At 38.4% G+C, this 23,623-nt stretch overlaps 3 protein-coding genes across 5 annotated transcripts in view; 1 reads left to right on the top strand and 2 right to left on the bottom strand.

The window, feature by feature from the left end:
* znhit1 (zinc finger, HIT-type containing 1) overlaps nt 1-23,623 on the bottom strand; it is a 299,763-nt gene that overhangs the window by 70,905 nt on the left and 205,235 nt on the right. The window lies entirely within an intron of this gene.
* Nucleotides 1,590-9,286, top strand: LOC135748815 (uncharacterized). 2 transcript variants are annotated; one of them, XM_065267113.2, is made up of 5 exons: nt 1,590-2,757; nt 6,427-6,583; nt 6,673-6,863; nt 6,952-6,979; nt 7,115-9,286. In XM_065267113.2, exons 1-5 carry the CDS (start codon nt 2,749-2,751, stop codon nt 7,570-7,572), a joined length of 843 nt encoding a protein of 280 aa, XP_065123185.2. In that variant the 5' UTR covers nt 1,590-2,748; the 3' UTR covers nt 7,573-9,286. The 2 variants fall into 2 exon arrangements, 1 of the variants encoding a protein (XP_065123185.2); XR_010532207.2 differs by lacking the exon at nt 1,590-2,757 and adding an exon at nt 3,114-3,505 and having other exon boundaries at nt 5,745-6,583.
* LOC135717936 (uncharacterized) lies at nt 13,691-18,163 on the bottom strand. Its single transcript, XM_073814798.1, has 11 exons — nt 17,943-18,163; nt 16,824-16,922; nt 16,652-16,735; nt 16,465-16,527; nt 16,251-16,385; nt 15,832-16,168; nt 15,425-15,710; nt 14,673-14,906; nt 14,434-14,519; nt 14,174-14,278; nt 13,691-13,831 (listed from the first exon to the last, which is right to left on the bottom strand). Exons 1-11 carry the CDS (start codon nt 18,161-18,163, stop codon nt 13,691-13,693), a joined length of 1,791 nt encoding a protein of 596 aa, XP_073670899.1.

Here is a 23,623-nt window from a genome sequence, read left to right as displayed (position 1 = left end):
GAGGATTTTTATCAGAGTTCATGAAGTTAGACTGCTTGCAAGACAGGTGCAACAGCGTGGACCGAAGCAGGGTTCTGAAAGTGGGCGGACCGGCGGAGCCTCGTACAAAGATGCCGACAAGGGCTACCTGTGAGGCAAAGCCGGTGCACCCGCTGCACCCTGCTCTATTCAAACGTGCTTACTTGTCGAAAATGCTACCGTAGAGACCTGGGGCCTCCTGTACAAAGCGTGCGCGTAAGCACAGAAAAGTGCCGTAGGCTACGATCATTGTCACGGGCGGGCGGACCACTAACAATTTAGGCCTACTTACAAACCCACCTTTTCTTGTGAAAAATTGGGTAACATAATGTCGACCCTTTGCCTCTTTCACTTCTCTTATTTTTTTCTCTTTCCGTTTTTGACTTACAGATTTTTAAGGCATTTTCACTTCCTTGTCAGTCATGTTGATATTCTGCCGGCGCTATAAGTGAAGTCAAGCTGTGTTGCCTGGATTATACAATTTGGGCGGACTGAACCATTTTATGATAATTGAGAGGGGGAAAGGGGCCCACGGACGTTTGTGTTTCCTAAACAAAAATTTTTTTTGATACCAGGAAACAGCAAATAGAATAATTTAAAGTTAATAATTTTTACTATTAAATATTTTTTAGCACCACAATTTTGGGGGCTTCTCTGGGCCCCCTCTTACTCGTGGGCCCGGAGAATCGTCACTGTTTACCCCCCCTTTACTGCGCCCCTGATGCAATATCTAACATAAACTATCAGTGAACATTGCATACAGCTTTTATCAATCTTAGTTTATGTTCATTTTAGCATTTACTAATACATTTATAAAATCGAGCGTTGAAACTGTTAATATTATAGTTTATGCACGTCATGGTGACCATGAACTAACATGAACAATTGTATTGACATAACAGTAACAAAGATTACCTACATTGTTCATTGTTAATGCATTTACTAATATTTACTAATGAAACCTTATTGTAAAGTGTTATCAATTATATTGATTAACATATGAAATATAACTAATAGTTACATTTGTAAAAATGGATTGTGCTGGAATGGGCAGAATACCAGGAAAATTCACATTCATCCTCAGTTCAGAATCCAGACATAGAGGTTCAAAACTTTAGCAACGATTAAGAGATGTGTGGGAAATTTAAACTAATTGTCATTTTATAATAATTGTATTTCTTTTTTAAAGACATTCATGCAAGTCCACATCAATCCACAAACCAGGATGAAAAAAGTCTATTAATCAATTCAGAACCATCCATTCTGTGATGGAGGTGCAAAAGATTTTTGTAGTTGTTTCTGGTTTGTTTGTTTGCTGTTGCTTTTGTAAGTGTTGGTGTATTCAGTGGTGTAGTGCAGGGTATACACAGGTATACAGAGTATACCCACTTCTTTTTTTTGATGGCATGGGGTATACCCACTTCTCCAGGCACCACCACAACACTGGGTGTATTGATGGCTCAGTAGAACCAAGTAGAACTTGTAGTAGGTATTTTTATTGATTGTTCATTTTTTAAACTTGTATCTTGCACTTGCTATTTTACTCAGAAATGTGTATAGGTGTTTTAATGATTGTTTAACTGTAAGAAAGGCTTTGACAGAGATAGTTCAGTCTAGTAAACATCATGTGTCTCTGCAAATTAGGAAGTGCATAGAAAGTGCAACTCAGGTCAGCAGAAGTCCAAAAGCATTAAAATGTCAATTTTAAGAGGAAGTATAAATATTGAGACAACCTAGAAGGGCTTTAAGCTTTGGGAAAGAAATTTACTGTGATCATTGCTCCCAAGATCTTGTAAAATTATTGAACGTATTATCTTGATGTTTAAACAAAATACTTAGAAGACAAGAATGTTGTCATTCAGAATTTTTTCCACAACAAACATTACTTGTCAAACATATAATTAATGAGAAATGCTGATCAAGAATAGCAACTTATTAACTTTTCCAAATTCATCTGTATGATTTTAACCATTTGAATTATTTGACCTGAAATAATGATGTAGTTTGCTATGCAATGTTAGAGTCAAATTACTGCTGAATGTTAAGCTGTAAGCAGAGCAGCTAATAACTCATTGAAAAGGAATCACTTCTGCAATTGAAACTGCAAACAATTATTCAGTAACATTTCTTTGACTGACTTCAACTTTGACTCCTAAGCTTTTTTCCTCATACTGTTTATGGGTCTTAACTGTAACATCCCTCTTATGCTAGACATCAAGTTTATCACTTTAAAAAGTTTTTTTGTGATTTAATACCCATACTAAACTATTGTTGGCTCTTAGGAAGAGTCTTAATAAACAACACTAATCCCATCTACTCAATAAAACAATGGCAACAGATTACAAGCAATGTCAGTAAATAAATACAACAATAATTGAATTATATGATGTGTGAGCTTATATATATAAATAGTAATAAAAATAGATGTAAAGAAAATGTGAAGTGGTGCTTACCGTGGCAAAACGTTTTACAAAAATGTTAACCTGACTCAAAAGGTCCCACCCAGATGTCTCTACAATGTTCTGATGCGGAGATATAAGCTTTGTTTATTCCTTTGCTACGGTACCTCTGTTTGGTTGCTAGGGAGTGAATTGACTCCACCAGTGATTATACTCCAAGCCACAAGTAAAAAGACCCAACCCCTCTTATGTTCCTTTAGAACAATTGTCAAAGTGAAAGTGAAATTGCTTCCCATTTCTGATAAAGCTCCTCAACAAACAGGCACAGAAGATGGGAGAGGTAAGTAATTGAGGCTATTTGTATTTCCTTCAGTCATTTTCAGGATTTTAAAATATTCTTCTGGAAAACTTTACATTTCATTTGTGAATGTGGTTGTGAAATGTTAGGTGTATTTTTATATACTAATCCCTGGATATGTGTGGTTGTTGTCCCTTACGAAAATTAATCATGGTTTTATTGTGGTAAAAGTGTATGGTTTTTTGGTGTATTGATTACTATCAGCAAAACTACACTACACTAACCATGGTTTAACTATGGATTTTGTAAACCATGGTTGTCAAAACTTCTGTTTACTACAGAAACCATGTTTTTTTGGTAGTAAAACCATGGTTAATTTTCGTAAGGCATTGCTGTATAACTAATGCAATACACTACATGGGGAATATCAACACATGCAATGAGTGTAGGCTATTTGCACAATTCTCTTAGCTGGTGATTCAAGATGTAGTCCTCAGTATTTGCTCAGCATGTACAGCGAAAGTATCATTAAAAAATGTAGGCTATTTTTACAGCGCATTTTACAATGTCACATTGTTTCAAAGCAGCTTTATATGAAAATAGAACTAAACAGAAACTGGAAAAAATATTAAATGGGATATTAAATTATTTACTTAAGTGATTATATTCTAAATAGAAAATATTAATGAGGTTAATGTGATAACTGCATTTAATAATATAATAATTCAAACCGAGGGCACGCAAACTAATTGTTTTTATGAAGACACTGAATTCGAAATATACAGAAAATGTCAGGGATGCCAGGAGACAGAACCCAAGCGCAGACAGAATGGGGGAACAATGAACACTTTATTAAATGAAACTGAAAACAAAACCCACGAGGGGGCAAAAACAAGATATGACTAATGACAGACTACTGTAAACATTAAACTAGATAATAAACTTGACTGGACTGAAACCAACAGAGAACAAGACAATAAACGTAAAATAATCTCTACAACGAACAAGACTTGACTTAACACTTGACTAGATATGTAACAGGAGAAATATAAACTCCACATAAACAGACGATCGAGCACAGGACAGCAAACACAAGGGCATTAAATAAGGTAGCAAATCAAGAGGGGAACAGGTGACATGAATCAAACAATAATGGGATAATAAACGAGGAAACAAGGGGTGGGGTCAGGAGACGAGACAGAAAGCACATGCCTACCAAAAACAAAGCCAGTGCTCTCACACAAAACATTGGGCTGCCATGATCCTGTCACTATGACTAGAAAACTGTGACCTGAAGACAGGATCATGACAGGACCCTCCCCTTAAGGGACGCCACCTGGCGTCCCACAAGGGAACACACTAGACACGAGACAGGACATACTGGGAAACAGAGAAAAACCAATAAAACATAATGCACAAACACAACGGCAAACAACAACTAACAATGACAGGGTTGGGATGAAATAACAAAAACATAATTAAAGGGAGGGGAGGTGGGGGAACAAGAAAGTTCATCAGGGGTGGTCCAGACTGGGAGGGACTGGGTTTAGAGCGGGGGGTCCGGGCAGGTCTTACGGGGGGTTCTGGAGGAACAGACCTAGCAGTGGGTACGCGAGGGGCTGAAGGTGTAGGCAGGACAGGAGGAGGAGTAACAGGGAACGAAACAGACAAGACTGGGTTACGGAGGTGATCAGGGTGCAGTGGCTGCGCTTTATCCGGCTGCGCTTTATCCGGCTGCGCTTTATCCGGCTGCGCTGGCTCCGGCTGCGCTGGCTCCGGCTGCGCTGGCTCCGGCTGCGCTGGCTCCGGCTGCGCTGGCTCCGACTGCGCTGGCTCTGAGTGGGATACAAAGACAGAGGCAGGCTGGGGGTGTGCCATGAGACCCGGCAGAGACTGAGGTTGAGGACTGGAAATCCCCTTCCTCCTCCTCTTCTTCTTCTTCGGGCGGGGAGCAGAGAGTGGGGGAGAACAGAGAGGTGCTGTGACGGGCGTGGCAGGCTCCGAGGAGGACCCCTCAGATACAGACTCCCACGATATCCTGCGCTCATGCTTCCCCCGCAGGCTTACGAGTTGAGCCGAGTCCTCAGGGGCTGAGAGTGAGAGCGCCGGGACCTCCTGCGTCATAACCCCAACGACGACTCCCTCAGGAATAGAAGGCAAAGGACTGGACTTGGACTGGAGGGACGCCTTCTCATCCCAGGACCGTTGCGCAAGGCATTCCACCATCTCCCAAAAGGGCAGGGAAACCAGATTTTCCCGCTCCGCAATCGGTGGAGGGTGGTTGAGGCCGGCCACTAGATATTCGCTAGCCAAGGGGTCCGGATAATTCCCCTTGCTCCTCTCGACAGCCAAGGCGTAGTCATGGAGGGACAGTCTCCCCTGGGGTGGAAACGGGCTGCTGCCTGCGAGGGTCTGGGAGGTAATGGAATCCCACCATTCAGGGTCCTGGGCACGCCACATGATGGGACTGTCTGCTGGGTTCTAAATGGCTCGATCCTTCTGTCAGGGATGCCAGGAGACAGAACCCAAGCGCAGACAGAATGGGGGAACAATGAACACTTTATTAAATGAAACTGAAAACAAAACCCACGAGGGGGCAAAAACAAGATATGACTAATGACAGACTACTGTAAACACTAAACTAGATAATAAACTTGACTGGACTGAAACCAACAGAGAACAAGACAATAAACGTAAAATAATCTCTACAACGAACAAGACTTGACTTAACACTTGACTAGATATGTAACAGGAGAAATATAAACTCCACATAAACAGACGATCGAGCACAGGACAGCAAACACAAGGGCATTAAATAAGGTAGCAAATCAAGAGGGGAACAGGTGACACGAATCAAACAATAATGGGATAATAAACGAGGAAACAAGGGGGCGGGGTCAGGAGACGAGACAGAAAGCACATGGCTAGGAAAAACAAAGCCAGTGCTCTCACACAAAACATTGGGCTGCCATGATCCTGTCACTATGACTAGAAAACTGTGACCTGAAGACAGGATCATGACAGAAAAGCTGTGTCATCTGCTCTGGTTTTAAGCCAGATTTATGCGTTATGCTGTGTTTACACCTGCCGCGGTAGAGGCATGAAGTGTGAGTGATTTCAATGTTAAGTCAATATGAAGAGGTGTTGACGCGCGTCTGGAGGTCTCGTAGCGTGGATGAGGCGTTTTGGCACGGAAGACGCGATTCCGCCTCATTCGCGGGTCTAGTTCGCGTGAATGGCACAGATTGAGCGCCTGGCGCAGCTGTTTATTTCCCCCCTATAGTAAGGTTACAAAATACAAACCGGTAACTCTCTTGATAAATGCACAACATCAACATCAGTCATCTTGCAAACGGACAACCGCATAGCACTTGCCCTTCCCACAAGAAGCGGATTTTGCCTCTGACGCGCGTCAAATGCTTGATTTTTCCGCGCGTCTACTTCGCTCTAGACGCGCAAATGCATTCAAACTGTTCAAGCGGTGAACTAGGCGCGGTACACTCGATTTTGACGCCTGAAACGCGATTGGTGTAAACGCAGCATTAGGGGAAAACGAATTACCATAGACATAGAGCACCTACTAGTGGTTGTTTTACAGAAACACATTGCATTGCTTCTTAAGATTATTTAATATTTTAAGCCAAAGCTATATAAGACTGGTGGAAATAATTGTGACAAGAATGCATTCTATCTTTTCTCTTTTGAACCCAGATAATGGAATCCATTGAAAGACGATTTGAGGAAAATCTTAACAAAAGAAAACTGAAGGAAACGAGCATTGATAAATGTGATGTCATAGTGGTTTTATGCCCCATTGTTTCTCGTGCTGGAACAGACATAAGTGCTGCACTGAATCAACTTGATAATGGTAAAGGTCACTTGCATTGTTTACAAGGAATATTCTTAAACATTAACTTTACGATTAATCCAGTCTGCCATTTTATCACCTCCTTTTAGTTAAAAAACAAGTCATCCTGGTGGTGCTCCATCACACGTTTGAGAAAGATAAAACTATACCAGACAGCAACACTGCTGTAGACAGGGAGAAAACATTCGTAGTGGACTGTCTGTTCAATGAGGATGAGGGATTACTGCAATGTCAGAGGAATGAAGATGCTTTTGAAAAAACTGGAAAATACTTATTAGAGGTAGGTCTTTTGATCTTCGGTAAAATTATTATTTTTTGTTTGCATTGGGTCATGGTGATTGCAGATAACATGCTTACTTCCCTTTCAGGTGAAAACCTCATATGCATATTTTAAAGGTAAGTGCTTTTTTTACTTTGGTATTTAATATGTTCACTCATAATTAATAGAAACATATTTATGAATTAAACAATTTGAACATTATTATTATTATCATGTTTTTGCAGCTAATGCATATTCATGTCAATCCTCAGATCAGGCTGCTGACATTAATCTATTAAATCATGAGGGTTCCAAGCCAGACGAGGCCTCAAGAGAAGGCGGCTATCAGGGCTCTTATATGTGTTTTTTTCGTTGCTGTGCCCTTCTTTTTCATTACTGTGCCCCTCTTTTTCGTTGCTGTGCCACTCTTTTTCGTTGCTGTGCCACTCTTTTTCGTTGCTGTGCCACTCTTTTTCATTGCTGTGCCACTCCTTTTCGTTGCTGTGACACTCCTTTTCATTGCTGTGACACTCCTTTTCGTTGCTGTGCCACTCCTTTTCGTTGCTGTGACACTCCTTTTCGTTGCTGTGACACTCCTTTTCGTTGCTGTGACACTCCTTTTCGTTGCTGTGCCACTCCTTTTCATTGCTGTGACATTTCTTTTTTATGCTGTGCCACTCCTTTTCGTTGCTGTGCCACTCCTTTTTGTTGCTGTGCCACTCCTATTTAATCAAATTCTAATAATATCTATTATTATACCATGGTTCTATAAAAAAATCTTTTGTTTTGAAATATTAAAAAACAAACATGTCATATCTACAAATGATGTTAGATCCTAAAACTATGTTTTTGTCTTGTTTCTCTAAATGAATATATATAAATGAACCATAAAATTATAGAAACAGAGATCTTAATAAATAAAGACTATTTTCAGGCTATTGTTTAATCCCACAATGAAGGTTTAAATTGTTGCGTAAAATAATAAAATGCAATTGTCCTACCTTATGAAAAATTATTTAATTTACAGTTTTTACCAATTGCTTACACACGTTTTCAAAACTAAGTCTCCTTTTTTCAAAACTCTACACACAAATCTCAAAACTGCACACACAAAATGCAAAATAGCACATATCTCCTTCAAAATGCAACACTGCATTCAAAATGCCACAAACACGTGTCAAAATGAAGCATTTGCATCAAATGGCAAACATTTCTTTCAAAATAATACATTTTTGGATATACCATGTAAACACTGCTGTTCAAAATCTAAAGCTCTTTGGTCTTTCATGGGCTTATATCTACATTTCAATACAATGTTCTACAGTGAAAGTAATCTGCCGAGAGGGGTAAAAAGTACACCGGAGACGCCAATGCAATGTAGAAACAGAAAATATTTATTAGTCCAAATATTACTGTTGTATACATTAGCATACAACAAAACTATAAACATGTAAACCAAAAGTATATTCTTTACAGTAGAATACAGTAAATTGTGTGTGGGGTCCTGTTCCAGGAATTGGCAGGGGGGTGCAGATTGACAAAACAGTGACCTTTGACCTATTTATAGGCATATCTATACTACTGTAAAGTAAAGCAGTGATTGGTTAGTGATCAGTAAAGCATTTAGTGTTTGCACATGTGAGGAGTGTGTCTGTGTGACCTGGTGAATGAGTGTAGCATTTTGATTGGTTGTGTTTGGAAAAGGAAAGCAAGTGACTTCCTCATAGATCTTTGTGTTTTAGGTAGAGAATTGTGTGTAGTGTTTTGAAAAAAGTGTTTTATGAAATTGAAAACTGAGTCAAAGGCTGAGAAATAGCTTATGGTTTTGAAGATTTGGCATGTAGTTTTGCACTTTGAGTGAGAGGTTTTGAAAACCGTGTGACATGAAAAGATTTTGTGTGTAACCAATCGTAAAAAACTGTAATATGTACCCCTTCTTAGTTATGATTAGAGCACCAGTAAACAAACTGTAAGAATGATTATTACAGTTTTTCTGAATTGCTAAAACACTAAACCCCAATCTCTGAACCAAATTCATTGTGGCCTAAACCCATTTGTCAAATCATGCACTCTTTTTGCAAAACACTAAACACAAACTTCTCACTAAAACACACATTTCACACTGCAATGCACTTGTTTTAAATATGCTAAAACAGGTAGGCAAAAGTTGAACACAACTACAACATCGTTATCATCGAGTAAACACAACAACTCAAAATTCTACACACTTTTATCTAATGGTATTTTTTACCAATTGTGTGGATTGGAAACAGTCTGAGCGGCAGATGAAGAGTATGAGGAAGAAAAGGACACCAGAGACGATGCTGCTGTAAGTGCTGCTTACAGTAATATTGAAAACTTACTATTACTTGCAGTACTTACAGTAAAGTATTCACTATATTCACTGAATTAAACTTGTGATTACAGTAATAGAGATTTTTAACAGTATTTGTCAAGTGTGTTGTTATGAACAATAAACATATCTTTTTCTGTAAGCAGATGTCCTGGATGTTGTGTTTTCCATTTTTTAAGGTAGTGTCTAATCATTATATTCTAATGGATGCTTTGTAGTGTTTTATATTATAGACTTATGTGTGTATGATTTGAAAGCTTAGTTTGATTTTGAGTACAAGTGAAATGGTTTTGAAGGAATTGTTTGATTTTGCTGGAAGAGTGTGGGGTTCTGTGAATTTTGTTTAAAATTGGGATTTGTGTTTAAGGTTTTGAGAAAATGAGTGATGGTTTTAAAAAATGTGTTTTAGCAATTCAGAAAAACTGTAATGAAATAAATGAACCTGGTTACCTGATCTTCCTGATGTTAGAATATATTAAAAAAAATATTTCTAATGTTTTAAATGTTTAGGAAAAGGTGATAAATACAGAGAGCTGGACAGTGGTTTCATTGATAAGGTGAGAACTGACAATAGTCTAGCATTACTTTACTCTAATTGCATCATTGAATACAAAAGAAAATGGTAAAAATACAAATATTTGGAATATATGGAATACTGTGGAATAATTTTCCTTGTAATCATTTGCTGTGTTTGATGGGAAAAGAGGATGCTGACAAGGGAGAAGGAGGTGACATTTTACATATAACATTTACATTAAATCATTTAGCAGACGCTTTTGGCCAAAGCAATTTACAAAAAATAAAAGCAATTATAGCAACACAAGAACAACGATACATAAGTGCAATAGAACTAGTCTCAAGTTTGTTTTAAGAATGTATGTAAGAATGTACAAATAGAGAGATAAAGGGAAAAAAGGAAAATAGAGAAAGATAGTAAGCCCTATATTAGGAAGTGAGGTATTGGCGAAAGAGATGGGTTTTTAGCCGATTCTTAAAGACAGCTACAGAGTCAGCAGATTGTGTCGTGACCGGTAGATCATTCCACAGATGTGGAACAGCTTCATAGAAGGTAGGCAATAATGTATAAGCAAGTGAAGGTAAGGGGGTCTTGACCCAGTGGTGGTTTTACAGTTTTTGCCTATTGCTTACACACTTTTTGCAAAATTTGGCTCTGTAAGAGCCATAATCCATATTTAGAATTTATTATTTTCATATTTTTTATTATGTCATTTTGGTTCAATAAGGTTTGTAAATAAGTCAGTTCCTGTTGTGTGTATTATATTTATCTGGTTTATTTGTTCCTACTGCGTATGTGCAGTTACGTCATTTTTTGTAGTTCACTTAAAGGCAGGGTAGGCAGCTCTGGTCTAAAAAACATAAATTCCAAATTTGTTTAAACTGACTTCAATACATAAGTAAAATGTAAGCACTCTGAAAAAGAGAGTATAAAAATCGAGTGTCTGTACACCTCTCACGACTGTTCTAAACACAGCTCATTTTTCCATTCAATCCACCCCCTCCCTTCTGGGCTTCTTCCAAAGCCACGCCCCCAAAACACATGAACGCGCTCTGGAAGATGCATATTTACCTGAGACAAGCGGAGAAGATGGAGCGCGGTGCATCTGGTGACATCATGTCAGAATCACATGTAATAATAAACCTAACTTTACCACTTTTTGAATATAAACAAAAACGATGGCTTTCAGTACTCACTATCAAGCTATCATATCGATACTGGTAAAGTTTAACATTTATTTGGTTTGATTCGGTAACGAACGAGCTAACGTTAGTTATGTTTGCTAAAACAGGTTGCATTGATACACGTTTTTACATTACCATAATTTACACGGTGATGAATGTGAATTTCGTGTAAGATTCATAACATATACGGTGTGTGGCATGTAAGAGTTTCCACGATGAAAGCATTGCTGTTGACTCTGATGAGGACTACACTCCGGGCACAAGTACCGTATCGTCGGCTCGAGGACAGGTCCGTGGTCGAGGGCGAAGTAGAGGAAGTCGTGCAAGAGGGCGAGCAACCAGGGTCCGAGGAAGTAGAGGGCGAGGACGGGGTGGTCGAAGTGCAGGGCAAGGAGCACTTAGTCTTGGACAAGAGGACCTGAGTCGAGTTTTAAATCTTCAAGCTCAAACAAGGGCATGTGAACAGGTATAAAGCCATATAAAAAAAAATTTAATCATGTTCACAAAAGTTAGGTCCAATTACACCAATATTTACAATTTGTGATCTAATTTGTTATTATATATTCCATTGCAGGCCAGAATTCGAGGACTGAGCCTGGAACAATCTCATCAAGTCCTGGAGCTCTGCCTGACACGTGACCCAAGTCTTATGTTTGATGTTCTGGATAGGATTTCAGAAAATGCTCCTCCACCAGGTCCTCTTGTCTCAGGGCAACCCGCTTGGTGTGTCTGCCAGCGGTGCAGAGAAATGCCTACATTCGTGGAACAAAAGTGCTGTGGACAACATCCTGATTATTGCATTTCCATACTACCACACTTGGAAGCCTACATTTTGGAGGAGGGTGTTCTGCAATTAGCTAGATGCATCTGGAATGACATTCGTGCATTGACTGATAATCCTGAACCAGGACAGAGTAATAGACAGTTCCGTCATGCAGCATACAGGCAATTTGTAGTGTGGCAGTATGGAGCACTAGGACAGGGTCACAGAGTCGTGATTCCAAGTTGCTGTGTCTGGAAGATACGCGACCGTTATCCTGATCCACTGCAACAGTACAGAGGTTTTATCCCTAGTAGAGTGTAAGTGTAATGAGTGCTTTCAAGAACGTTCTATCCACTGTGTGAATGAATACATGTACATAGTTTTTGTGTTTTACAGTCTACAATATGTAAATATATTTTTTTTTGGTGTTCTGTACAACATTTTGTTTTTTACAATAAATAATTTGACTGAAAATGATAAATGACTTTTCTTTACACTTGCATCAGAAACCACATTAGATTTCTAAACTATTTATGTATTATTTCTAAAATAACGACAACCAAATGTAGTATGTCACTTGTTTATTTTTATATTACTAAAACTATAACCTCTACAGATATAAAAAACAATCAAAATAACACTATACATAAATAAAGACATGGTGTCTCCAGAGGTGTCTTGACCGGTTGACGGGCCAGACTTCGGACGTAGCATCACATCAACTATGAAGATGATTTATTGTTTTGGCAATTATTGACCTATAAAAAGAATATAACAATTATCTCACTGACATGATTACCAGATTTCATAAACAAACATTACTGATTAAAATTATAACAATATATATCTCATCTACTGTATTATGGAAGTAGAGTTTTGAGTGTGTGTTTATCTCGGCCAGAAATGGCCATTATTAGACACACTTTTTTTTTATTCGTTTGCTGAAATCATATGTACTACTACATTTGTATTGGATGAAAAAGGCAGCCATGTGAAATTGTGATTGTATCATGAATTATATAACCACTTCGATTCAAATAACAGTTTCTGAGTTTGATAAGTTGCAGTGAAAACTGTGTTATATGTAATGTTGAAATTTAAATCCTCATTTGAAGTATTTTCAACAAATTCATATAACTCATAAAATAGCTGGTACTACTATAGGTACCAGTATTTAAACAACTCACCTGACCCTCTGCTGACTTGAATTTGCAACAGCTCCTGTGTTGATGGGGCAGGTGCACCAGACAGAACGCCATGTTGACGGGGATCATCAGGTCTCCTGGTTCTGCTTCTAGCCATCCCCTTATTAGCTGATAGCCGTCGAAGGAGGATGGCACGCTGTAGGTCTGCAACGTAGCTGTAGTCCTTCTTCACCTTTACTGAATACAATCTCCACTTCCTGGACTTCTTGTTGTACAGCTTGCTGTACCTGACAATATAGAAAGGTGTATCAGCTTAGTGAAAAGTTTACAATACCATACATCATTCTTTTATACAGCATTTGCACAGAACATGCAATTTTGATAATAAATCAACACCAATTACATTTGTGGTGTGAACAAAAATAATTTATATATGTTTTACACTAGTAAATCTTTTTTGAGTCATCACTTAGACATATATAGAATAAAATGCATAGGAGTACTACCAGTAATACTTACAGAATTGTGCCATCAGCTTTTCTCATGGCTGGTCTATGGACATGGTGGTTGTAATCTAGGCCAGCCAGCATGGTCCGAGCAGCGTACACTGGCGGGGAAAAGCTGAAGCGCTTGCTGGCATACATGAGAACATGGTTGTGAAATGACTCCAAATCTGCAGTCGACCTGATTGCACATTAGATATAAAACATTCAAGATATTTTCTTTCTGGTAATGTTGGTCATGTAATATCAACGCCAATAACGGTACATGTCTTTGACACAGTTTATTAGACTATTTACAATATATAATTATATAAGTAGCAGCTTATGTACCTGAAACGCAGATACTTGGGGACAATCTTCAGCCAGCGTTCATCCAGAATAATTTAGGCCAGCCTCTCATGTGCCACTGAACCACTCTCAATCCAATCCTTCTCCCTGCTGTCAAGCAAGGGGCCATGTTGACACTCACCAAGGGCCCATGTGTGTTCTCCTGTGACATGGTGAAGGAGTCCCACCCACATGTCCTGTGGAAAAACATTTACAAACTGATTTTAAATTCTAAGTGCAGAAACAAGTCACAACTAGATTTTGCACAGACAAAAATGAAAACACAGAATTTTTAGTTTTTAAAAGTGATATTTTGACTAAAGCATTATATATGTGATTGAATGCCATAACTAATAACAAATATACATAATGTATGTTACAAAATGTGTAGATCAAATACCCAGTATATGAGTTATTGCATTTTTAACCCTATAAACTAAAAAGAGTGATGACATAAGTTAGTTGATTATATATAATGAACAATAAAAAAAAATCAAAATATTGAAACTGAATAAAGCAACAAAAAATACAATACTTACAATGAACTCTTCATAGGTATCTGCAGTCTTACAGCAGTACCAAAAGTGGTTGCAAATGTCTTTATTCCAAATCTGGAGAATGGCACACCCCTTTTGCTGCCCTGCCTGGATGCATAAACAATTTTTTTATATGTAAACAATATGTAAACTATGATTATGTCAGCATAATTGATGTAGATTAATAAAAAATAAAAAAGCATGGGAGGGTGCTGGTATGCAAGGTTTTTTTGTGATCACTGATGGAGATTTCTTATACTTACGGCATGAATTTTTTTGCACAAGTTTTTGGACCCATGCCAGACGTCCAGTGTGTGGTGGACTCCGCTGTCTTTGTATTTTCCTTTGTCTGGAGGACAAAAGCAGAAATTTAATGCTTACTTCAAAAAAAAACACAAAACAATATCATGTCATAATCATAGCGGTGTGTTTTTTGTCTGTAATGACTGTAGAGATCTTGATAGTTTCACCAAAACATAAAGACTACAGTAAAGATACTTACTGAAGAGGGCTGATATTTGGGAATGAGCATCAGTACAAATTTCTGTCAAGTTTATTTCTTGACGGAGTGTCTCAAAGGTCCGCTGAAAGCCCTCCTTCTCCATGATAACGGAGTTCCTCTGTGTCTCCCTCTTGTCGATATTGACCATGTAGATTATGTGCTTGGAATCATTTTCCATGGTTGTGTATGTGCAATACTGTGCACAGAATCCAGGACTGTCCATCCGAGCATCACCTTATAAGAGAAAGCAAAGGAGCTAACTATACTGTTCAACAATGACATGCTCATTTTATACAAATACAACTGCAAAAAAGCACTGGGCAACCGTAGATGAGGTTAGCTCTGTATAAGAAAGGCCCATATCTTTTATTCATATATATATATATATATATATATATATATATATATATATGTTTTAAAGCAAACAACACAATTTTTTTTACATCAACTTTTACCAAGGCTCCATTTTACCAAGTGATGTGTAGTTACACGTAATTATGTGTAGGGTTGTCACCTTGAGAGTGGTGCTGATGGTCGTTGACCCACACTGCCACCCTTTGAGTCAATACAGTCACATGAGGCAAGACGTGAAAAGGGGTTACATAGCAATCTGGACCTCTTTCTACGAGGTTGCACTACCATTCACACCTTGCCTCTTGTTATTGCATGGTGGATCAACAACCATCTTGTGAAACAGTCTATATTCTTATTTAGCACATATACTGTTTATTTGTGTGTGTATGTAAACTCACCTAGGGCGACAATAGGCCCTTTAGACTGTAGCTGGGCAATGATTTCAGCTCTCTTCTCATTCCAGAACTCCTTTATGGTGTCCACACAGTAGGAGTCTTGTACTCGAAAAAAAGACGACCTCTCCACCATCCCCATATTCATGAATTTAAAGAGAAGGGAAATCTTGGCATAGTTGTTGCCAGACAGCAGTATGTTACAGGCCAACATAAAGTCCCCAGCAAGCATTGCATATTTAAAAAAGGGCTGTGAAGACCATTTCCAAACAGTGTGACCGTTACAACATATCTGAAGAGGACATATTTGGAAAAAGAAAGTTTAAAAATAGATTTAGCTTATATTACACATCTAAAACATTCAAAAATATTCAAAACTTGTTATCAAAACAATAACGCAAGTTCAGACTCACCCATTCCACAATTGCAGCTGTACCCCTGGAATGGATGTTGACCTCAAATGGTTTATGTGCCCCACACTCTACATTTGTGTTTGTGTCCTTAGCAGTACATATGTTCACAGGTAGAACAAGATATTCTGCAAGCAGCTTCAGACAACTGTGGTATGTTATAGATGTTGGCTGGCCAATGATATCATCCTCAACCAGGACTTTAGCAGTCTCTGGGATTGGATGCATGTCTGCAATAGTAGGGTCTTGGGAGTTGTCTTCAGTATCATGCACAGTCTCCTCCATACTAATTGTTGGAAGTGCATCCAGACAAATATGACTCTTCAGAGCACCGCCAGTCCTGTTGTAACACAAACATTTCAAAAACATCTAGCAAAAATATATACATCTTCAATATAATAATCATACAGTATTGTACCTACCGCACACAAATACGTGGCATATAGTCTTCATCATCACTGTCATCATAGTCTGTATCTATTTCCTTTGTTTCTTCTTCTTCAAGTGATGACACTGTCTCCATATCAGGACACCAGGTGTTATCTTCCCAGTCGATACTACGTAGTCAAATTTGAAAAGTATATTCAATCTAACAATTTAATTTAAAACATCTTTTCAGTCAACACATCAACTTACGTCGAGTTTTCAATGTTGTTAAATTCATCTTCACTGATGACATCCAAATCCAGTGATGACATACTAAATAAAGATAAATAGATGATGTTACGTTACATCACCACAGGTGGTTGAAGTAATAATGGAGACAATGACTGTAGAGTGAAGTTTGATAAAAAATGTATAAAAATGTCTCACTACTCAATACCTTGCATCCAACTGCTGAATATTTTTATCCTGTACGCTGCTACTATCCAACTCTTCAACTCCAGCTACTGAGAAGTCATCATCTCTGCAAAAATGACAATAAAAACAGATAAACGTGGATTGTTGTAAAAACTGTCACTCGTTCAATGAACGACACAACATACAAGTCTTACCTGTCAGAAAGAGACTCCGCAACAATAGAGGAAACAGGGGGTGGTGGCCTTTTAAATCCACTTTTTGATGGTGTGGACGTTGATATCTCTTTCTCATAACTTAAAAAAAACAATACAATCAACATAACACCATCACCACATATTTTAAATATCATGTTTACAGATAAACATACACTCAAACGAAACCCTTTTCACAACTGCATTGCACACAAACACACACACACACACACACACACACACACACACACACAAACACACACACACACACACACGCATACAAACACAAACACACACGCATACAAACACAAACACACACGCATACAAACACAAACACACACACACACACACGCATACAAACACACACACACGCATACAAACACACACACACACACGCATACAAACACACACACACACACACACACACACACACACACACACACACACACACACACACACACACACACACACACACACACACACACACACACACACACATACAAACACACACACGCGCATACAAACACACACACGCGCATACAAACACACACACACACACACACACACACACACACACACACACACACACACACACGCATACAAACACACACACACACGCATACAAACACACGCGCGCATGCATGCACGTACATATAAACACGCATAAAAACACACGCGCGCGCGTACACAACACAGTGTGTACGACACACACAGATACAAGAATAAGACATCAGTAAACTTAACAACAAACCACAGTCGAAAAAACGTTCAGGGTGAACATCGTAAAGTTTAGACAGAGGATAAAGTTAGGTCTAAAACAGCTACTCGGCTCGGCGCTGTATACTAGCGGTTACACAAGCATTTTGATTTCAAAAGTTACATTTTGAGAAATTCAATAAGACAGCTCTCAACTTTAGCTAACATTTAGGCCTATTGATTATTTACCGTCTCGCGGTAACACAGTGGATACCAAAGTAACTCGGTTTTAGCTACGACAGCATAGTTCTACTAAGTAATGTTATGTTAGCTATATTAGGCAGCTAACTTACGTGTGCTAGTGATACATGCTTCATGAAAACATAAACACAAAAATTGACAATCAAAATGAAAAAGCTAGATTACCTGTCCAGCAGAAATAAAGCCATCATTGCGTCACTTTTCAGCCCCTTGAGATCACGCAGTTCTCGCCATCGCTGGAAAGCCACGCCGATGTTGACTCTTGTTTGGTTTCTTTGTTTATCCAAATACTTTTTGTTTATTGCCTTTTCTTGTACGGTCTTCCTTTTTTTGCCATGTTTGCTTTCGCTCACTGCAAATGCAGGTGCTGTGAGTTTCTCTGCCATACTCTTTCTAGGTTCCGTGCCTCTCCAATCCTCAAATCAAACGTGCGCGCGCATGTGGGCAGATCCTGTAACAGCGGGGGTGGTAGCAACGGTTGCGATACAGAGTGACAGTTGCCCAAGCAAATCATTTTATTCGTCCCGAATGGAAATAATTAGCCGTGTTTCAAACAATTGTGAGAGTTGTACAGACACTCGACTTTTATACTCTATTTTTCAGAGTACTTACATTTTAATTATGTATTAGTATATAAAGACAGTTTAAACAAATGTGGAAAAAAGATTTTTAGACCAGAGCTGCCTACCCTGCCTTTAAAGAGTTGTCGACGCATATGCTATACGTGCTCATAATTAGTGGAAGAACACAAGCTTTTGACCGTCTCTCTATCATCTCATTATTTTGTTATATAGCATATTTAAGTTTATCGATCTCTTCAAATAAGTTGTTGAGAAAACATCGTTGGATTATGCTGTATTTGCAAATGTGAATGTTTATTGAAATTAAGGAAGAAGAATAAATCACTGAAAGGAATAAGGACTTTGAGTGATATATACAAGAAAGCAAGATACGCGTCAAAACTGGTGGAAAACAAATAAGAATCTCACATGTTCCTTACAGGCTCATTATGTCAAAACTCTACACACAAGCCACACAGACATAGCACTTGGAGATTAACAACTCACATCCATGCCAAAATGAAACACTGCAATCAAAACTTAGCACTCCTTTCTAAAAATGAAATTCTTGTAACAAAACCATACACACAAGCACCATTTGAATTACTCTTTCATATCACCAGCAACACACTGATCCGCTTTATATATAACACTGCAGTCTTTGTGGTTTTATTTTTATCGTAATTTTCTTAGACTCAGTCTTTAGTAAACTCAAAAGTAGATTTATTTAAAGATATATTTATTTGTTTAAATTAATTCTGTAATCAAACAAGAGTTTTTACCCCAAAAAAAACATTCTTAAAGGAATAAAGAAAAATAGAACCACAAGTCATCACATTTAGCCACAAAACAAAAGTAAAAAACAAAACAAATACTGGATAAACTGCTATTGTGGGGAAAAACACACTTGTTTTGTGTTTGTGTGCGCATGTATGTGTGTGGTGGGGGCCTGGGGGGTCTTATGGATCCCTCCTTCTGTTCGGATCTGGCCACAAGACCTCGTCGACATCACAGGCGATGTCCTCGCGGGCTAGGCATCGGGGAAAATATCGTCTTGTGTGCCTAATCCACCCTTGGATGGATCCCACCTCAATGTCACCACATGCCTCTTCCATTGCTTGCAGAAGAGGCATGCGGGCGTGTGGTTGCCGATCATAGACTTTCCACCGCCATGCTGAAAATAATTCCTCGATTGCATTTAGAAAGGGGCTGTAAGGCGGCAGGTATAAAAGTGTGAAATTGTTATGGTTGGTGAACCAATCTTGGACCAGAGCTGCCCGGTGGAAACTAACATTATCCCAGATAACAACAAACCTGGGCTGCTGTGGTCTGTCCTGCACAACTGCATGTAGTGCATCTAGAAATGCAATGATCTGTCCTGTATTGTAGGGACCTAGAGTGGCATGATGATGCAGGACTCCTTGGACACTAATTGCAGCACACAAGGTGATATTTCCCCCACGTTGCCCAGGGACATTTACAATAGCCCTTTGTCCAACTATGTTACGGCCTCGACGCCTGGTTTTGGCCAGATTAAAGCCTGCCTCATCCACATAGATGAACTCATGTGGCTGTTCGGCGGCATCAAAATCCAGAACTGTCTGTAACAGAAAATATTTACAGTAATAGTGTTACTGAAAACACATACAGTAACTACAATGTCTACATTTTGACACAAGTAGGGGCTGAGTTGGATTAGTATAGACAAAAACTACAAGACACAGACAGAGCAGGTGGCAGCATAAACCCTCATTCCCACATCACAATATATAGTATGTAAAGTAAAGTGACACATCCCTGCACATAATCATGGCGCAGATCCTTGACCCTGACACAGTTCCTCTCAAATGGCACCCTGTACAGCTGCTTCATTCTGAAGTTATGTTTCTGTAGGATGCGACTTATTGTAGTAATGCTGACCCTGTTGATATTGTCGAATACCATTCCATCTGCTATTATGCGCTGTTGCAACTCACGAAGTCGGATTGTGTTATTTGCTTGCACCATTTGAATGATGGCAAGCTCTTGTTCTTGAGTAAAGAGCCGTCCCCTTCCACCTCGAGGAGGTAGCCCAACCATTCTGTAAAAAATGCCCTCACAAGATGTCATTGGTTAGGTTCTTTTTCACATACTGTACTTTCAAACTGTACACAGTACTGTAACATTACAATGATACTCCTTTACATATACTTCACAGCACTACTCATTTTTGAATAGTACTGTACAGTAATACTGTAATGATACAGAATCATGTGACACATACAGTAGGTACAGGAGTAGAAACTTGAAGATATACCTGTTCTCCAGTCGGAATGTTCTTAGTATTGACGCTACTGTGTAGCGACTGAGGTTAGGGTGGACTCTTTGCCCAGCCTCCCTCATAGATAGGCCATGATTTATGACATGGTCCACCAGAGTAGCCCTGATGTCATCTGATACACGTCTCCGCACTGGTCCTCGTCTTTGTCCTCTTCCATGTCCACGTCCACGTCCAACTCCTCTCTCTCTTTGTCCTCCTCTTACTCTTACTCGCATTGCCTCCCCATGCTTGCAAAGTTCTCAGAATGTCTTACCATGAGGCCTATTTGTAGTGCTAAGACTCAGACCGATTGGTGTTCTGTTTTCTGTACAAGTGTATTCAGGTGTGTATGTAAGTGCCTTTAATTGCCAGATGACTTTTGCATTTTGAACAGAGTGTTTTCCCAATGATAATAGGTGATTTCGTTTTTGAAAAATGTGTCTAACAGGGGCGTCAGTTTGTGTTAAAAAGTGGTGGGGACAAAAGATCAGATGAAAAAACATTAAAGCAGGACGGGAAAAATATTGAATAACGGCGCATTAAAAATGGGCATACAACGGTCAACAACACAAAAATAACAGTTCCTGCAACACCAGCTCAACCAAATAGTGCCAAAGCCCCATACTGTAGAAAACAGCAGCACCTTAAGTCAATGATTACAATGAAATTCATTACATATGTAAAAGAAAACACACCATAAGCATACAACACAACATATGTGATCCTGGTCGTACACTGCAAAAAAATGATTTTCAAGAAAAAAAAATCTTAGTATTTTTGTCTTGTTTTCAGTAAAAATATCTAAAAATTCTTAAAAATTCTCTTTTTCTTGATGAGCAAAATGACCTTAGAAAATAAGTCTAGTTTTAGACCAAAAATACCAAATGTAAGTGATTTTGTGCATAAAACAAGCAAAAAAATCTGCCAATGGGGTAAGCAAAAACAATCTTGAACATTTTTCTTAAACACTAAATTCAAGAAAAATTCAAGAAAAAAATTGCTTACCCCATTGGCAGATTTTCTTGCTTGTTTTAGCACAAAATCACTTAAATTTGATATTTTTGGTCTAAAAACTAGATTTTTGCTCATGAAGAAAAAGCATCTTAATTTAGAATTTATTGAGAATTTTTTTCTTGAAAATCTGACTTTCTTACTTAGTATTTTTGTCTTGTTTTCAGTAGAAATATCTAAAATTCTTAAATCAAGATGTATTTTCTTGATGAGCAAAATTATGTAAGAAAATAAGTCTAGTTTTTAGGCCCAAACTATACAATTTAAGTGAATGCGTGCTTAAAACAAGCAAAAATATCTGCCAATGGGGTGTTTAAGACATACATTGTTTAAGAAAATATAATAATATTTTTAGATTTTTTTATCACCCCATTGGCAGATATTTTTGCTTGTTTCAATCACAAATTCTTTTTAATTGTATATTTTTGGTCTAAAAACTAAACTTATTTTCTTAGGTCATTTTGCTCAACAAGAAAAAGCATCTTAATTTAAGAATTTTTTGATATTTCTACTGAAAACAAGACCAAAATAATAAGAAAAAGAAAATAATTTTTGCAGTGTATCCCTTTAAAACAAGCAAAAAAATCTGCCAATGCAATAAGAAAAATGTTCTTGAAATAAGTATCATTTTTCATGAACACTTAAATCATGAGCATTTTTCTTATTCCAAAGTCATTTTTTGCAGTGTACGTCCCATGTATTGTTTGATTTTTCAGAACATTTTAACCAAAAGCTTTTAAAAAGTGGTGGGGACAAAATCAACCATTTCAAAAAGTGGTGGGGACATGTCCCCAGCGTCCCCAGTGTAAATGACGCCTATGGTGTCTAATGTAAGAAAACGTGTGTAGTGTTTCGCAATAAGTGTGCTACAGAATTGCAAACAAAGTGCAAAGTTGACAATGTGTTTAAGCTATGGTTACACTGTGTTTAAGCATATGCTACAAGAAGTTTAGGTATTGAGGCTTTGGTCTAAGCATTCGGATTTAGTGTGTAAGCAATAGGCAAAAACTGTAAAGGCCAGGGGCCTCATTTATCAACAGTGCATAAAAAAATTCTATATTTTGACCTACGAATGAAATTTAGTATGTGCGTAGGTTCAAAAAAAATTGGGATTTATCAAACATGCGGACGTGGTTCGTACGCACATCAGTAAGTAATCCTTGTTGATAAATCCCAAGTGTTCTTAAGCACCATGCTCGCACAAGTTCATGGTCATTTGCATTCCGAAACGCCTCCAATGAACCATATATGTTGACAACACCTCCCTTTATAAGTCACGTGGTTGTGCTTTTCCCCTCACTGCAAAAATGGCAAAGAGAGCGAAAAAGAGGAAATTTAGTGAAGTTACTGGTGGATGAGGTTGAATCCTAATAACACATACTGTGCAGGAGGAATGACTAACAAAAAAAATCAAATCTGTATGGGAACATGTTACCAGTGCGGTTAATTCCGTTGTGTATGAGGAGAGAACACTTCCAGAAATAAAAAAGTGGTTTGACATTAAATAATCAGCCCAAAAAAAGTGTCACAGCACACCAACGTGAAATCAGTGCAACTCGAGGAGGACAGACAACGAAAGAACTTTCCACCTTGGACAGCTGCATATAACCAGCATCATCGGCGCGATCTTTGAAAACGTGCTCCCGGCAGAATGGACGATTTGCAAATAACCCAATATAAGCCATTGCACTGTGTCAAGCATTTGTCGGAGCTTTCATTTATAGGGGTAGACACCGATTTGACAACAAATCAGAAATAAATCATTAACTTCAACACTGTTTTGCTGTTACTATATTGACACGAATCATTTTTAACACCTGCTTGTGGATAATAAATACACATTTCTTTACACACCGGGGATGATCTTGTGTAGTATCGCTATTCTACCACTAGATTCTGTGCATAAGCATGCTCCAAGGTGTGCATATATTTACACACATTTCTACGTATGATTGATAAATTCCACACTTTGCGTA

Source organism: Paramisgurnus dabryanus, chromosome 5, assembly GCF_030506205.2.
Source record: "Paramisgurnus dabryanus chromosome 5, PD_genome_1.1, whole genome shotgun sequence".
NCBI classification, from domain to species: Eukaryota; Metazoa; Chordata; class Actinopteri; order Cypriniformes; family Cobitidae; genus Paramisgurnus; species Paramisgurnus dabryanus.
The sequence above is the reverse complement of the archived record's forward strand: the minus strand, read 5'-3'. Positions and strand labels throughout refer to the sequence as shown.

What these genes read in the sequence shown, in the direction of transcription:
- LOC135748815 (XM_065267113.2), top strand. An exon ending in CTGGAAAATACTTATTAGAG is followed by an intron (nt 6,864 to 6,951) that starts GTAGGTCTTTTG and finishes CTTCCCTTTCAG; the next exon opens with GTGAAAACCTCATATGCATA. An exon ending in CTCATATGCATATTTTAAAG is followed by an intron (nt 6,980 to 7,114) that starts GTAAGTGCTTTT and finishes GTCAATCCTCAG; the next exon opens with ATCAGGCTGCTGACATTAAT.
- LOC135717936 (XM_073814798.1), bottom strand. Translation starts at nt 18,163, where the DNA reads ATGGCAGAGAAACTCACAGCACCTGCATTTGCAGTGAGCGAAAGCAAA. An exon ending in ATTCAGCAGTTGGATGCAAG is followed by an intron (nt 16,528 to 16,651) that starts GTATTGAGTAGT and finishes ATCTTTATTTAG; the next exon opens with TATGTCATCACTGGATTTGG. An exon ending in AACAACATTGAAAACTCGAC is followed by an intron (nt 16,386 to 16,464) that starts GTAAGTTGATGT and finishes TTGACTACGTAG; the next exon opens with TATCGACTGGGAAGATAACA.